Source organism: Osmerus eperlanus, chromosome 18, assembly GCF_963692335.1.
Source record: "Osmerus eperlanus chromosome 18, fOsmEpe2.1, whole genome shotgun sequence".
NCBI lineage: Eukaryota > Metazoa > Chordata > Actinopteri > Osmeriformes > Osmeridae > Osmerus > Osmerus eperlanus.
Window position 1 is genome coordinate 6591819 of NC_085035.1, and position 18077 is coordinate 6609895.

General features: G+C 41.1%; 1 protein-coding gene across 4 annotated transcripts in view; it reads left to right on the top strand.

Moving 5' to 3' along the window:
• The window catches only part of LOC134039025 (ras-specific guanine nucleotide-releasing factor RalGPS1-like), a 130276-nt gene that overhangs the window by 49859 nt on the left and 62340 nt on the right, over positions 1 to 18077 (top strand). For all 4 annotated transcript variants that reach the window (XM_062484766.1, XM_062484765.1, XM_062484767.1 and 1 more), the window contains exons 6-8: positions 3532 to 3621; positions 5503 to 5595; positions 17122 to 17248. In XM_062484766.1, the coding sequence (XP_062340750.1) occupies positions 3532 to 3621; positions 5503 to 5595; positions 17122 to 17248 (310 nt within the window). The remainder of the gene's footprint in view (positions 1 to 3531; positions 3622 to 5502; positions 5596 to 17121; positions 17249 to 18077) is intronic.

Genomic DNA, 18077 nt, shown 5'->3' on the forward strand with positions numbered 1-18077 from the left:
CAGTTGGCATTGGGAGCCTTGTAGTGGGAAAAGGCTACTTCCGCTGGGATGAAACCCTGTCAATGAGAAAACAGTTGAGAACCTTTTCAGTAGATGGGCTTTGAAGATGGTCCAACGAGTGGAATGACATCAACTCTGTTATTAACTCAATCTTCTGTTCCTAAACTCCCGGTGCTTTATGTGATGAGAGTACTATATTCCCAGGGCTTTATGTGATTTAAAGAAGCTCACAGTGTTAGGTTGTGTCTCTTGGCCCCAGCTGTTAGAGCCTAAAGCTGAGAACACAGACACATGGCTTGTTCAGAAAGCAGGAGTTTCAATTTTGTTGAATCGTCCCCTCCACACATCCATCACATGAGCAGCCTTCCCACACTCACACAAGCATCCACAAACGCACAGCGAGACACGCGCACGCTATTCTCTGCTTTAGTACTTCAGGGGGTTCCTAGAGAGGTGAAGGTAGTTTTAAGAAACAGTAGCTGACCAGTCATTCCATACAGGGATACTTTTGGAGTTGCATAGGTTTCCTAATGTGTTACTTTGTCTGCTCTAGGCATCACTACCAAGCTTCCAGACAAGCACCCAGTTTACAGGGGTCATTGGTTTATCAGCACTTACCAAGGGATTAGATGTCATCCAACACTCAGGTCTCTGGCTGCTCCTCAAAGGGCTCTTGGATTTGCATCTCTCTTTAGCTCATAAGCAGTGGAACCAACTGTAAAATGTACTGGACCATGCCAAAAGGCAACTGTGGAAAAGCAGCACGATGCATGATCTAATGTGTCTTTCAACTTCTTCCAATTTCAAGACAACTTCTTGTCCCAAATACAAGTTATACATTTTACTGGCCTCATTTGATAGCCTTAAAATGTATTATGTCAGCCTTTATCCATAGGCTTTGTTTAAACAGTCATGTAAAAAATCCAAGCCTTTGTAGGGGTGTCACGAAAATGACCTTAAATTAGCTACGGCCGATTGGCTAAATAAATAGCCTTCATTAGACATGTAGATTTATTTTTTATAAACTTTGACTTTAATGATGTTTAAAGCACATATGAAATAAATGCAATTGAAGTCAAGTCAAGAGTATAAGACATTATAGACTTCCGGGAACATTAAGGCATAAAATAAATACACTTGAAATCTCAATAGTTTCCTCAAACATACTGCTCTGTAGAAAAATACTAAATGTAATATCACCACATAAATACACAGAATGGGTATGCGTATGGGTAATGGGGTTTTATGGATATGCAAAATTCATTCAGGATTTTTTCTCACGTGATTTATATTAACATGATGGTATAGTATAACCTTGACTTTGCTACATTAGATAGAACTGAACACTGTTCTTGACCTCTGTATTTGTGTTTAATTAGAGGTGGAGTTATTAGAGAAATATTTTTGCATTTTCACTGTATAATAGGTCTGCTTAGATCCATTTCAAATCCCTCTATTTATGGACAGTGAACACTTTCTGCTCTACACATTTAACCTGCTATGCAAATAAACACCCTAACGGCGGCCCTGACAAATAATTTATTGGAGATTTTAGTGACTAGTTGTTGGAATGTCAATGAAATAGTCACCTGGTCAAGAAACACTGATCCATGAGTCTCCTTTCCACTGGTAGTGGAAAGACTGTTGAGTACGTTAAGTTACACTGACACACTTGTCACTTCGTGCAACTCTAATCCTAAACAGTTATGACTTGTAGGATTACACTGGAAAACTCATAAACTTAGCAGTAATGGTTTCTGATTTGTTTCCAAACTGACAGTCACAATCGGATCACAAACAGATCAATGAAGAAAGACAGGAAACTGAGGGAGAGAGTGGGTAGGACATGCAGGACATGTCTCATTGGAACCCATGCCCCTGTGGTAGGCCTCAGCCCACACAACACACTTGACCTGTGAGCCACCGGGACGCCCCACAATCGTATTTTATTTAGATGAACCTTGTTCAGTAGCTGATGTTTGAAGTCTGACTCTCCAAAAGGAGTCACCTCATGCAGAACTGGAATGTTAACACATTTCTGACAGACTGGCTGCAACGTTTATTTTACCAACGCACATTTGGTTAACTCTGCAAAGGTTGTGTCTGTCTTCAATATTTGTGGTTTGAAGGAGTGGCCCAAAGTAGGTCTTATTTCTTCACTAGATTTTTTTTTTTGTCCAAAATAAAACGTCAAAGGCTGAATTCCATGATTTCAGCATAAAGAAATCTAGTGTACGTTTGAATATGATGAGTCTGTTTTGGATAGCAGTGTGTAGGGAATTTTAATGTTGATTACATCAGTGAATCATGACTACAACAAATACAATGTTTCTAGATAGACAGACGAAGGTTAAATAATGTTATAGGCTATTTCACCTGCAGAAATAGACAAACTCGAACACATAAACATTCACAGATGTAGAGTTAACGACTCAATTCCTTGATGCCTGTTGTGGAGTGAGTTTTGTTTACTGTGATTATTATCATGGCTGAACATCATCCTGTTTATTGAATGTTTAGGACATGCCAGCAGGAAAACCATATGTAGCTACACCTATATACATTATATTTCATTTTAGAGGACAGTTTCCCATGTGGTGCCTTTGCTAGAAAATGGCTGAGAGCAAGAGTATTGCGAGGGGGGGGGGGGAGGGGGTTCTTCTCAAAGTGATTTCTTGTGATGGAGTTTATCAGTTCTTCCTGTCTTTCAAATTAAATCTTCCAAAGTCTACAGATCGGATGTTGTAGTTGCTTGGTCAATGGAACTAACTGGTTTTACCCTGTGGTGGTAGGATGTCATGGGCCTCAACGGGACAATTGCTGCAGCTTTTAAAAGCCTTAACCTGTTTTGCGCTTAAAGGGAACTGTCAGTGAACTCTATTCACTTTAATTGAATTGAATGTGAAGCTGAAGAACATTTTTTTTGTGGTGAAAGACTTGGCTTTCAAATGGAATAAAACTGTCATTGATTTGGATTCATCAATCATTTCCTCTCGTGGAATAATTGCAAAATGGTTTACAAAGGCCCTTCATTGCCAGTTGACAAAAATTCCATGGATGGTCTCTTTTGCTAAACTCAGCCAAAGACAAGCCTACATGAATTACATGCTGTATTCACATGACTACAATGAGAATTACGATCAAGGAAATCAAAATGGCTTTTGAGGGGTTTTCCCCAAACGTATTACTTTAATATGGGTTTTCAGTTCAGAATGTCTTTTTTCTGGGTTGCTAGACATTTTGTCTGGGCGAGCAATCATGCTGCAGCTCTTTGCTCACGCTGCCGTCTGATAGGTGACGCTCTGAGCTGTATTTTTCATGCCACTGTTGGTACATTTTGCATAGATTCCATAAGGTTTAAGTGGGTTGGGAAGCCTCTTCATGAGTGACTTTTTCCAGAATGTAATTGACTCCGCCGAGTTGCAATAGAAATAACAGATGAGGGCATGATGAACAGGATACTAGCGTTAATGTTGAGAAATTGTATATTTTTTAAAACATGCTGAGTAACTGTCTCATTTTATTTTTCAGGTTAGCTTTTGGCTTGTGAGAGAAATCCTGACGGCCCAGACCCTGAAGATCAGAGCAGAAATACTGGGACATTTTGTAAAAATAGCAAAGGTGAGTTGATTTGCATAAGAGAAACACAGCCCAACTGACTCAAACACAATTTCAACAATCCGATCTGCTTGTTAAACTAAAAAACATGATGGGAAAAGTCATAAAGTAAAAAATAATCTTATCCTCACATACCCCTCAGTATTTAGGTCCAACAGAGTAAACTTACAACGGTCAGTTGGTGGTACCCATGTGTTGCCCGTATGTTAGGCCAAAGTGGGGAGCAACATCCCGGGCAAAAGGCCCAAATGTAGCATGTAGCAACATCCTAGTATCAAATAGAGTATGAAGGTTTGAAAATAAGTAGTGCTGTAGCTGTTTTCTTAATATTGGGTCAGACAGTACAGTTTGAAAACCCATTCCAACAGTGAGATTATCTGTTAATAAGAATGGTCACTTACAGTGTTTGTTTTGTGTCAATAAAACAACAGAGTCATGCTCCAGTTCTATAGAGAAGCAGCCAGGCCTGTACTGTAACAAGGTCCTGGTAATGTGATCTGGGCCAAAGTGAGTCAGCGATATTTTATAATAGGCGCCTAAATACAAATAGACCCTTCCCTTCCATTTATTCTAGTCTTTTCAGTTATTTGTTTTCCCTAACTTGGTTACACGAGTCACGGTGCACATTATTTATCTTGCAGAGCTTAAAGGTAATGAAGTCAAATGAAATGTTGTGAAGTAAATGTAGAAAAAGTGGCCAAGCTCTTCTAATAGCTTTTGAAAACCGAATAAGAAGTTTGTTGGCAAGTGTCTTCTGAAATACATAATTAACTAAACACTTAACTTTAATTATTTTAATATTAGTTCACAGAAGGAAAACCTCAAATGAATCTGGTAATAACCAACTCAGTAAATCAAATCAAATGCAGATTTCAAGAACAAGTAACTATGAATATGTACCTCCACTGTAACATAAGTGTGGATCTAATATGCTGAAACATTTATCATATTGTATCATCATTTAAATAAGATTTCATGATTTGAGTCCATCATTATTAGTGTGAAAGGAGGCATGTGCCCAACTAGGTATGAGATATATTTTAGTCTAGCCACAGGAAGGCCACTGTGATTAAATGTAAGTGAATCTAACCTAATTCACACACGAACAAGGTAAATGAAGGGATTTCAATCAACAAAAAATTCAAGGATTTTTTTTTTTCTTCAGCATAAAAATAACTTGTGATTTTTAGCTGATTATGCCCTATAAAATCACACACTTAATAAAAAACATAAGTATGTACAATCCAGAATACTTAATGTTAGTGGGACATTGTGCTACTTATGGCAGCATATGGGTGGAATGGGAAAACGGACCATCCAGTGACTAAAACAGAAGGGTCTCTCTCCTCCTGGCGACAGTCCAATCAGGGGCTGGCAGTAGAGAGGGTTCTTCCCAGAGGTCATAGTACGGGGTGGAAAGTTGAGAGCTCAGCGGAACTATGACATCATGGACCTGGCAAGCAGCAGGGATATCGACTGTTGAAAATGGAAAAGCCTTTTAAACATTGACACCCGTTTAGGAAAAATACAAACTGAGCAGGAGAAGGAAGGTTTTTTGCTGCAGTCACTTCTTCGATTGAATAATGTCGAAAATAACGATAGAAAACCCCTGGTAATTTTAAGGATTTGCTGTACTTTTTGTACCAAATGTGATTTCACTGCCAATTTGTTGTTAGAGAACTTTTCCCAGTTTGAATTCCCAGAAGTTTAAATATATCCACTATGATTTTGTTAATCACAAAATGGCACACTATTCATCAACACAAATACAAAGCATTTCTCAATTTGAATCAGGTTCCAACTCATAGTATGGTTAAATAACCTTTAAAATGATCCTATGTTGCAAAATGTTTAATTTGTTGGTTGTTCTGTGTTCTTTTTCAGAAACTGTTGGAACTGAATAACCTCCATTCTCTGGTGTCTGTCGTGTCAGCGTTACAAAGTGCTCCTATATTCAGACTGAGCAAAACATGGGCGGTAAGACACCATTTAACTTTGGCTTCTAATGTATGTGATGTTTAAAATTCAAGACTCTTTCTTCAGAGATGGAAAGAAAAGGGTAAAACCCACCCATTTACAATAATTTTATATCAATGTCTCAGACACTATAGATAATTGTGTTTGTTACTTTCCTGTGACACTACCTTTGAACCATGGTTCAAAGCTCTCTCACTTAGTTTTATCCAAAGAGAAAAGTGGGTTGTCAGTGTTGCACCCCTATGGCACTGATTGAGAGTAGTCTTGCCAAGTGTGCAATACCTTTGACATTAGCTCCCCCCCCCCCTGTGAGCTAAGCTGAAACATACACTGTGGATTCCTAAATGGAAAACCTTAATGTCTTCATTTCATAACTGTAGAAAGTTGTTGAAAGATAAAAAGTCCTTCTGGGAAACAAAATCAACAAAAGGAAGCAGTCTGAAATCCCTTTTTTCCCCTAACTGTCGTTTATTGAGTATCAACCAGAGAAATACTCCAACCACAATAGCCCTGTTCCACTGTAACTGTACATTCCACAGAGATGCTGACTTCCCCCGACTGCTGCTTTGCTGGGACTCTCCCTTATGTTCCCAACCCTTGCCCATGCCTCCATAATACTTTAAAGAGAGGACAAATGTACATTTTGGAATCTTGTTCTATTACCTGGGTATACATTGCCCAGGTCAGCAAAATAATATCGACATGTCATGTCCTCCTACCATCGGAAAACTGAGTCCCAACGAGACAGAGCTGCTCTTCATCACTGCCAGCCGCTCCCTAGCATGAGAGCTCTCCATCACTATCGACGGCTCCTCTGTGGCAGCCTCTTGCTCGGCAAGAAACCAAGGTGTTTTCCTCAATGACAGCTTGTATTTCAAGAAAAGCAGACCTGTCAGTATTTTCTACCCGACATCAAGAGGATCCGTCAGTTTGCTGACAAGAGTACTCCTCCCAGCTGCCCGTCCGGGCCGCAGCATATAACTGTCCTGTCTACTGCAACTCCCTTATCGCTGGCCCACCAGCATGTGTCATAAGCCTTTTGCAGATCCTCCAGAATGCAGCCACGTGCCTAATCTTCAAGCACTTAAAGTACTCACACACAACCCCCCCTACTGAGGTTGCTACACTAGCTGCCGGATGCAGCAAGGATCAGACACGCGCAGGACGGGCCATGCATACCTCCAGGACATAATTCAGCCATACGTACCAACTTTGGCTCTTAGCTCTGCGATATGGAGTTGGCTCATGACCCCTGCGCGAAGACCGAAGGGTCCTCACACTCACCATTTGATGCGCTTCCCCTTCCATACTCTACAGGGGTGGAATAACCTCCCCATTCAACTACGCACCTCATCGTCCCTACCGTCTGTCCAATTAGGTTTCTAGATGCTTCTCTTCGAGCTTCACAACAACTAACTATTTTTCACTTACTTTACATTTAGTCATTCAGCAGGTGCTCTCATCCAGAGCGACTTACAGCAAGTACAGGGACATTCCCTCAAGGCAAGTAGGGTGAAGTGCCTTGCCCACACAACGTAATTTTGCACGACCAGGAATCGAACCGGCAAACTTCTGATTAATAGCCTGATTCCCTAACCGCTCAGCTATCTGACCCCCATGACCTAAGGACACCGACAACAGCAATTAGCAGTATATTGCTTCTTGTCACAGTTTGAATTTGTCCTTTCTCTGCATGCTCTATGTGAGATCCTGTTGTACCAGAGACCAAAGATGGCTCCCACTAAATAGTTTGATGGGGCATATGATCATAAGATATGTTGTTGTTTTTTACTGCGCTATACTATGTAATATTGTAGTTGAGATGTCGTGGTTGCACTAGTTGAAATGATCATTGTTCTCCGTGCCTGGTTGCTGAGATGCGGTTACTTTGCACTGGGCATGGCCAATATAGTACAGCCCATTCCTTGACCGAAATACTGGTAAAACTATGCATTTCTGATGTCAGTGTGGATAAAAGCATCTGCTATATGTGTAAAAGGTATATGTACTTTTATCTTTTTTTTCTGCTGCAGTTTTTTGCACTGGTCTTATATATTGAAAATAAATCAATGAAAACACTGGCTTTCACTGCAATGTATTTGCTTATTTATATCAGCTGTTTGGCAACCAGTATTCTTTCCAGGTTTTCAATTGAGTAATCATTAGTCAGTAATGCTATATCTCACGGATAAGTCTCTCTTCTCGTTTGTTTTTCATGAAGGAAGTGTTTTCTAGCCCACTTTGGTAGCATGCTTCATGGTTTTAGGATTACTCACTCGCTGAATAGCTTTTCATGTGTTATCCCAGGATGCTCTTAACACGTTCACGCACACACACCGAAGCACACAGCCCAGATTATTACCCGTGGATTCAAAGTGGAATTTAAAAGTACTGTCCTACGTTCCAGAAAAGAGAAAAGGAAAAAATCCCCATCATCCGAAAGTGATATTTTTGCCTGGCAGAACATGTGCACGTGTCTCTATTGAATCCAGTTGAATGAATGTTAGGATTTTGGAGAGATGCGACAATTTGATCCTCCACAAGCTAAGGAATACAGTAAAACTGTGGAAACAATGATCAAGTCTGAATGTGTAGGCCTGTTTGGCCCTTGAAGCAGGTTACACATGGCATCTGAGTAATGGGTTGTTTACGGGTTTGCATCAAGGGCTGGATAATGAGGCATTCAATTATTTTTCTTCATAATCGTGTCCGTGGCAGTTTGGAGTGGTGGGCGATGCAACAGATGATGGCCTATTATATGCTCTACGTGCCTCATCACATGGCGGCCCCTCTCTGAGAGTCTGCGTGCTCTACCATGTCTGTCACTCCTAGACGCTTCCACTTCACAGATATAGCACTTATCAGGTTGATCAGGGCTAATTCAGTAGGACTGACATCTCACTAACTGACTTGTGGCATCCGACAATAGTGCCACGTTCGAAGACGCTGAGCTCTTCAGTAGGGCCCATTGTATTGCAATGTTTATCGGCAGAAATTCCTTGGCTATGTGCTGTATTTTATGCACCTGTGAGTGATTGGTGTGTGTTATGCGCACACCTGGTGGCAGGGCGTTGTAATGGCTAATAAGTCAGGTTAGTTCCTCTGGAGGATTTCTTTAGTTAGGGATACTTGTTTAGATTTTTTTTACTGTAACACCTTAGTGGCACGCACCCTAGACAATGAAGACCATAACAGTGTGGCTGACCTCAATAATTAGTGAGGTTGTCCACATACCTTTGGCCAAATAGTATATCTATAGATCTACACACACACTCAGGAGGCGATGCAGGTGAGGAGGGCAGATGTCTTGATTGATGTTTATGACACGTATGATGATAATATACCTCTACTAAACCTGCTCAAAAGCAGGAATTGCAATTCATAGTTTGCCAAGTGGCGAATCTGAGCCTGGCAATCTCAAATATACCAGGTGGACTTGGCAGGCCTCTTGGTCCTCTTAGAACCAGTTAGAAACCTGTTTATGTCCTATCCTGCATTGTGACTTTGACGCTGATGAGCAGTGAGAGTACAGTAGCATGTATTTTATCCGACGCTGAAAGCAAACTGCCATAACCGTTACCACTCCATCTGTCCACCCAGCCAAGAATCCATCATTTTCTCTGCCGAGCCCTGGAAACACATATCCTTTTACCATGCCCGACAGCTGCTCTTGCTCCATAATAAGCTATTATGTGCCACCATGGATAAGTCTTTTGGCTAATGGTACAGCCATATTATTTTCAGTAAGCTTTAAACATTTTGCATATTGTACAGAACTGACATCCTGGTTTTAGGTCTGGAACAACAAAGCTCTTTTTGTATTGAATATTAAAAAGGTTTTTCGATAATGAACACAACTCCGTTTGCACGTTTTACCAAAATCACAGAGTGGTGTAAATTGGCAAGAAACCAACCTCTGATTCAACATGTATTCTGTCTGGACATGGGAATTTACTGCTACCTTTTCAGAGATTCCATGACTATAATTGCAGAAAATGCAAGATGTTGTAATGTATGCATTTTGTATAGATCCCAGTAGCCATTAAAGGGATTAAAGTCCATTGAGTTTTTGATTAGTGTATCTATTCTGGGCCACAAAAGGACAACCAGGCATCTGACTTAACAGCCATTTTGTCTTCATGATTCCACTACAAAGAGATCTGCGTTTACAATGTACTGTTTGTCGGTTTAATTGAGCTCGACTTGTTCGGTCAGATCTGGAAAAAGTTTCCATGTGTGTCTAAGTGTGCTTGTTTACTGAAAGAAATGTGAGGTACAGTATACTCAGGTTCATATGTCTTTGATTTCAAGTCTTTCCATATCATCATATAAGTGGGCAAAACAATTTCTCCATGTCAGCAACAACCATTTGTGAGCCGTGAAATTGCATGTGCCATTTTGTTCCAGGCCATTGAACAAACATGCACAACTGTTGGGGTCTGGTTTTAATGTTTTAAGGAGTGCAAAAGCACAGCTTTTATTATTAAAGCCGAAGTCTAGAGATAATGTTGCCTATTTCTTAACCTGTGCCTTAACTGGGTTTTTATAGAGTTTCGCTTCATGCTAAATGTTTACGTTATGGATTATACTTTTACTCATGTTATTTTAGGAGCTATGGATTATTGCAACCATCTTCACATCCCCAATTTCAGTTCACAGTCTGAGCAAGTTGCATTACATGGAGGTCCATTTTTAGAACAGCCTCTTAAATTCTTTCCCCCTCTGGCCAATTGCTACTGAAGACAGACCGGACAACTTGACCTCCCAAGTCCCCTGTCTGTAACGTGTGTTTCCTGTGATTCCCCAATATCACTCCCCACCCCAACATGGGCTTCCCAGACTTCCACAAGCAAATAATCAGCTGTCACTCCAACCACACATGTTCGTATCCAAAGAACCTCAACCACAGTTTCCATCCTACAGCAAATTATACCTCATAGATTTTTCTCTCTCTGTATTGTAATGATCATTGCCCCCTTCCAGGAATAACACCAAGACGCTGACAACCTAGTTTTACCATTTTATTCCATTATATAAAGTCACTTTAAGTTTACTCTGTGGCACTTGTGAAAAAACTGGGCTCATACATTTTGTTTTGGCTTTATAGTTTTTCTTTTTTCTTACTTCATTTGAAAAGTCTTTCATTTTTTCATTACGTCTGCAAGGGATGGGGCCGGGGAAAAGTTTGGTGAATGAGCCAGACTAACACCCTTGGAAATACTTTTGTCAGCATTGAAAGAAATATGACCATAGTCTGTCATTATCTCCGTGACATTGCATTCCCACCTCTCCATGTGAAAGGCTTCATCCCCACACATGACAGAGCCCCGGCAGAGAAACATGATCTCAGAGGTTCCATAATACCCTCCAGATCTTGGTGTCCACTGGTCTGTGTCTCTACTGGAGCACCACTCTGGAGAATTTACATCCCAGGTCATCGGTCATGTGTAGGCATAAATCTCGTACGGCCATCTTTTGCCTTCTGACCCTGTTTCCTTTTGCCTTCTGTTTCCATAGCAAACAAAAACACCAAAGTAGGCCCAGCATGGTGGTAACACAGTTACAACAAGTTAAAGCAAGTTGGAAGCTTTAGGCAAAGGTGCTGACAGACCAACGGTCTCTCCCGGGATGATTGACGGTCACAATGGCTTGATGGAAAAACTGCAAGGAGACGGCCTACAATCTAAAGGGCTATTTTAGCAATGAGCGCACGCTGGAGTTGTTGTGTCACATTATTTATGGTCTTTCAAGAGGTAATTGGAAACAACCAGTAATAGGGGTCAACAACTCATAACATTTGAAAATGACTTGCGGTGTGGCATTTTTTTTTTACCTGGGACTTTTGTGAGTTGTGGCATGGTTGGGTTGGAGAAGGGGGTTTGTGACTGTGTGTGTATGTTCATTTTTGTATGCGTCTAGGGCAGGGGTCACTAATTGGCGGACCGCGGTCCGGGTCCGGACCCAGGCGGTTCCCTATCCGGGTCCGGACCTATAACCGATATATTATTATGGAATTAATTCATTTTGACAGAAAGTTTCCATTTTAACCGGCACATCTTTTTGTTCCAACTAAATGTGGTTTCTATCTTACTTGTCCAATACAAAGGTCCAATCAGGAGCTTTAATAACTGTAATCACCATGACAACTCACTCACTGAAAGTTGGTTGCAACCTCTGTGGGTCAGGTTGTGTGTGTCATTCGCAACAACGCAGGCTAATCGATTTGCTAACAGTACCTGTTTCTTCCTTAGCGAAAAACATGGCGTGCTCTAAACCCGGCGAAAATCCAAATCCAAAAATACCTAATTTCAGACAAGTATGCATTTGTGCTGCCGGTGGGGCGCACAAAACCGATGTGTTTAATGAGACGGTTGCCCTTGTCGTGGTAGCTAATGTGAAACGTCACTATCATGGCCGTGGGAACTAGGAGTGCTGTAGCACCCCCTGACAGCACGAGAATTTCCAATGATATGACTTTAAAATTCACCACCGCGGCACAGCCCAGCCCCGCAGTAGCGGACTGGCCATCGGGAGCACCGGGAGAAGAATAACAATGGAAAACCAGGCTAAGAAACGCAAGGGTGGGGCTGAAACATTGAGACAAAAAGACATCACCTTCACTAGACAAGGTTTTACCAATTGAAAAACGGCTATGTTCATTTTACATAAAGCTCAAAAAACTACTTTGTGCTCAAATAAAGGCAAAAAAAATGGTCTTGTGTGCTACGCGCGCTCGCATTAAGTATCCTAGCGTTCTCACGAACTAGCATCACATCAAACAGAATGTGCATGACCTATTTTTACTCCCAGTCCATCCCTACCGCCCCGCAACATTAAGAACCCCCCCCCCCCAGCAGCACCCCCCTGATAAAATATCCTATGTTCCCGCGGCTATGGACACTATGACACAAAGCATGGACACTTTGAACAAAATACCCCCAGAACTCTGAGGTAAGGACCAGAAAAATAAACCATAATTGTTCCCCCTGGACTGTACCCTGGACTGAATGGAAATTTGGTTAGTGGACCTTTTGGGTTTCTAATTGAGCACCCCTGGTCTAGGGAGACTTGTTTTTGTGTTGTCTGTAACAGCAGCAGGTTTAATATTGGTTGTGTATAATCTTGTGTGTGTGTGTGTGTGTATATGTTTAAGCGGAATGTGTGACTTTTTGAGTGCGTGTCTGAGAGTGGGCCGTTGCATGTGATCCTAGACCTGCAGAACTCTGGAGACTGCCTTAATGCACAATTTTCCTGCCCCAATGTCTGTGCTGGGCCTGCATACATGTTTTGTTAAGCCAGCTAGCTCCAGTCATGGATCCCGAGCTCCCTTTATTTCTCTGGACCCTGCCCAAAGAGGGGTTTGCTTTTCTCCATCCACATAGCAGTCTTGATGGTAATGACCTGATTTAAGGGAACAGACAAACAGCAGGTATACATGTGTTTCGGTGGTTAATAATTAACGTAGCCTTCAAGACGAAGCAGAATCCATCCAATGGGAGGGAAAGATGAAAATCTCCACTCTCGATGGGAGAGCCATTTCAGTTTCACCTTTTGTGCTCAAGTCAATATTCCACCATATTGCCGACACACTCACACAAACACACTAACTATGGCTATCGATCATTCTACCATCTCAGTTTATCACCCACCAAACTTGGATTCAAGGATTTTCAGGTGTCTGGTAACATTTTCTTTTAATGTGAGCATTGATCTAAGTGGAGTCAAAAGTACATTTCAGTGTCATCCTGGAAGACCTTCGGTGAACTAGTCATCCATTTCAAGCAATCCACTGCCCAGATTCAACTTCAGACACCAGGCAGTTACTTCAAAGACACTGGTGACGATTTTCCTGAACATTGGCCCCAACTTATTTCCTTTCCACCCTTAGACAAAAAGCAGAAATCAGAACCTAATTGCAAAAAATAACTAGTTACATATGAAGCTGGGGGTGCTGGTGGTATTGGTAGTGGGATTGCTGGAGCGTACTGTTGAAGGAAATGAAAACCACTTCAAAGCTGCTCCCACCAAAATATGTCCCTGCTTTCTCTGTGTTTTTTATACAACGCTTATGCTGTAATGCTGAAAGTCAAGGAGATGCAAATTGGCACTAAACAAATGAGGGATTACAGATGTCATTATAAGCGCTCCTATAACTAAGATGGTGAAATGTGAACTTCAAACTAATTTCAATACATTAAAACCCAAATACAACATCGTGTGGACTATTGCAACCTTAACTGGTTTTACCACTCTCTAACCACTGAACTATACACAGTACATAAAGTAGACAAAACAAAGATGGCACTAGTGCCAGGTGTGGCTCCTGAACATATAGTTGGATACTCTCAGGGAGGCAGCACAGCTGCAGGCAGCAGATGGTGAGATGATGTCATAGTGATAACTCTCTTCCAAGTAGTTAAATAGAGCAGCCTGCGTGAATCCCCCAGATAGTCTGCGCTCTGAAGTCTTTAAGCTCAATATCCCCTCAAATACTATCTGATCATCCAACTTTGAGTGGCAAACATTTCTCTATGTTCTGGAAGTTGGGCCCTCCACATGTGATTAGAATTTCGTAGGTGTCAGTGATGTTCAGTGGTGTTGCAAAGCACTCTTTAGAAATCAGAAAGGGTTTTAATCGCCATGAAAGTTTGCACAGACAAGGAATTTACTTTGTCAGGAAGGTGCATACATTAAACATATAGGAATCTTAAAACTTAAATATGTGGTCTAATTATACAAAAGGAACAAAGTTTAGCTAATACTAAGGGGATTTAGAATAAAAATAAAATATAAAATATAAAGAACCCATAATTTACAATCTAAAAATACAGATAGTACAAAAAATACAAATAGTACAAAAGATACAAATAATGCAAATTGAAATGTGGCAAGGTGTCATTGTGCAGATTGTGGTTAAGTCTTTAAAGTCAGTGTGAGCCCTTGGCCTTGTTGAAGAGGCCAACAGCGGATGGAAAGGAACTGTTCTTATGGCGTGAGGTTTTGGTCCTGATGGACCGCAGCCTTCTGCCATCGATCAAGTGATCGATATGTCAGTGTAATCAGTAGCTGGTCAATCTATGGCAAATCGTAAGGTTTTTAATGATTGGGAATCTCAGTTTTCCCTTCAAAAAGGCAATTGAATGCTGAGAAATGAAAGTTAATACAGTCATGTTCAAATTTGTTGGTACGCTTACAGCTCAATGAAATAATGAATTCCTCCGGAAACTTGATGAAATGAAAAGCTATTGCATCATGTTGCACTTGCAAGCATTTGGTATGTGATCTTCCAAAACAATTTGTTTCTTTAATTAGTATAACACATGTCTACGATCTTGCAATCAGTCATTCGGGCCTATTTAAATAGGAAAATGGTCACTGTGCTGTTTGGTGTCACTGTGTGCACCACCCTGAACATGGACCAGAGAAAGCAAAAGAGAGAGTTGTGTGAAGAGATCAGAAAGGAACTAATAGACAACTATGGTAAAGGCTACAAGCCCATCTTCAATCAGCTTTATGTTTCTATGACAGCAGTTGCAAATGTTATTAACCCTTGTGTTATCTTCGGGTCATTCTGACCCATCAGTCATTGTGACCGACCATCGTATTGGGACAACTTTACCGCATACAAAAACAAAGTGAGGAATTTCCTTTTAACCGTCGGGCTGTCTCAGACCCCCCACATTGCGAAGGTTAAATGAAATGCTATTTATTTGTTTTTGTATTGGTTAAAATTGGGTAAACACAATGATGGTTTGTTGTGAGCCTTTGGGTCATGTGACCCGAAGGCAGCACAAGGATTAAGAAGTTCAAGGTCTATGGAACTGCAGCTCACCTCCCTGAGCGCGGCCGCAAGAGGAAAATCGACCCCAGATTGAACAGAAGGATAGTGCGAAGGGCAGGAAAAGAACCAAGGATGACTGCCAAAGAGATACAAGCTGAACTCCAAGGTGAAGGCATGTCAGTTTCTAGGTGCATCATCCGTCGCTTTTTTAGTGAAAGTGGCCTCCATAGAGACCCAGGAGTACTCTTGAAAGAGAAACAAAAGCCAGACTGGAATTTGCTAAAATGCATATTGACAAGCCACAATCCTTCTGGGAGAATGTCCTTTGGACAGATGAGTCAAAACTGGAGCTTTTTGGCATGTCACATAAGGTGGTCAGTTCATCAGTTGCAAGATATCCCTTGTGCTGCCTTCGGGTCACATGACCCAAAGGTTCATAACGAACCATCGTTGTGTTTACCCAATTTTACCCAATACAAAAACAAATGAAAATAATTTTATTTTAACCTTCGCAATGTAGGGGGTCTGAGACAGCCCAACGGTTAAAAGAAAATGCTTCACTTTGTTTTTGTATGCGGTAAAGTTGTCGCAATACGACGGTGCGTCACTATGACTGATGGTTAAATATGATAAACGGGTTATGGGTAAGGCTAAACAAATTTTAAACTGCCCTGATCACCCACTTTTCGGATAGTTTAATTTGCTCCCTTCAGGTCGCCGCTTTAACCTTCACTCCTGTGGCTATTAGGAACCTAAATTCACTTGGCTGACATCTAGATTTAATGGCCATTATGATGGCTTCATGTTGTAGGTTACTGTCCCAATTGGACCCTGTCATTGGGTTTGGGGGAAGGTGTGTCTCTATTGTGTGTTCTGTGTTGTGTAATGTTGTTGGCATTTGGCGATGCTGTTCTGTGTTTGTGTGTGTTTCTGACCCCTGCTGCACACTAATTTCCTTTTGAAGGATAAATAAAGTTGAAGTTGAATTCTATGTTCGCAGAGGAAAAAATTAAGCATTCAAAGAATAGAAGACCTACAGGGAAACATGGAGGAGGCTCGGTTATGTTTTGGGGCTGATTTGCTGCGCCTGGCACAGGGTGCCTTGAATCTGTGCAGGACAATCAAGTCTCAAGACTATCAAGGAATTCTGGAACAAAACGTGCTGTGTCGGAAAGCTCTGTCTCAGTCGCAGGTCATGGGTCCTCGAACAGGATAATGACCCAAAACACACGGCTAAAATCACCCAAGATTGGATAAAAACATTGGACTGTTCTGAAGTGGCCTTTCAGTCCTGATCTGAATCCTATAGAGCTGAAATTTGCAGTATGGAGAAGGCACCCTTCAAACTTGAGACAGCTGGAGCGGTTTGCTCAGGAAAAGTGGGCCAAAGTACCTGGTAAAGAAGTTTAATTGAGAGCTACTGAAAACATTTGATTGCATTGATTGCCTCTAAAGGTTGTGCAACTAAAGGTTGTGCAACTACATATTAGTTGAGGGTCCCATCTTATTTATCTATGCCATATTATTTGTTTTATTATTTACAAAATTAAGTTGGAACGCAAAAGCAGTCTGATTTCTATTAAATATGGAATAAACAATGGTGGATGCCAATGACTCAGTTTCAAGTTATTTCTGAAGAAATTGTGCATTCTTTGTTTTTTGTGGAAGGGTACCAACAAAATTGAGCACGTCTGTTTGTGACATGAATAGCAATCTGATTGGGGTTTTCTTGGGTCTCTTGATAGCTGATCAGCCGAAAGGACAAGGCCACATTTGAGAAATTGGACTTTCTGACGTCCAAGGAAGAGAACTACACACGGATGAGGGAGTACATCCGCTCACTCAAGATGGTGCCCTGCATCCCCTACCTCGGTAAGTCTTTATTTTTTGCTATGCTTTTCCTTTGCTCTCATTGCAAACTCCTTTCAACTTTCCAAGAGGGAGAGGTCTCAGCCTGTAGTTTGTAGTAAAATGGCCACCAGCAGTCCGAGCTGTCTTCATGCTCAATTTTTACTTCTCCGGGCTGCTTTTCAACGTCAACACTTTAATAATTCTCTTTGCCTTTTCTGACCTGTCTTTAACCCATGAGCTTGAAGGAATAACAGTGTATATATATAGTTATATATTTTTGATAGAAACACACTTAGTTAAGATTGTATATCAGAATACAGTGTGATATTTGATCTGACTGGAGGTGCTGCTGCGGTTTTTATTCCAGACTTTTTTTGCTGGACCATAAAACGCAGGTCAGACATTTTCCGCTAGACATCATCTGTGGGACGGGAATAGATGGCATGAACAGAGTATTAGCATGTGCACTGTTAAATGGATACTGATAGGCCCACTCAATCTATCTGTATCTCTATGTCTATGCTTTTACCTGTGTCCTTTTGTGATCAGTGAGTCACAGTTGTCTAATTAACTTAGATGTTTTCTCTTTGTAGACCTGAAGGGCTCTATTTTGCAAAATAGAGCATTCTTTAGGGTTCTGCTGAAATGAACATACAGCCAACGGGGTTAATCACAATAAAGCAATAAAGCTCAGTGGAGTTGGACATAATATGAAAGACAGATTCACAGATTGTATCAGTACATTCTTTGTTTTCCATCATCCACCAGAATATTTTTTTCTATCTTCAAACAGCAATATACATTTATATTGCAAAGCAGATGGGGAAGTAACCTAGGAAACCATGGAAAG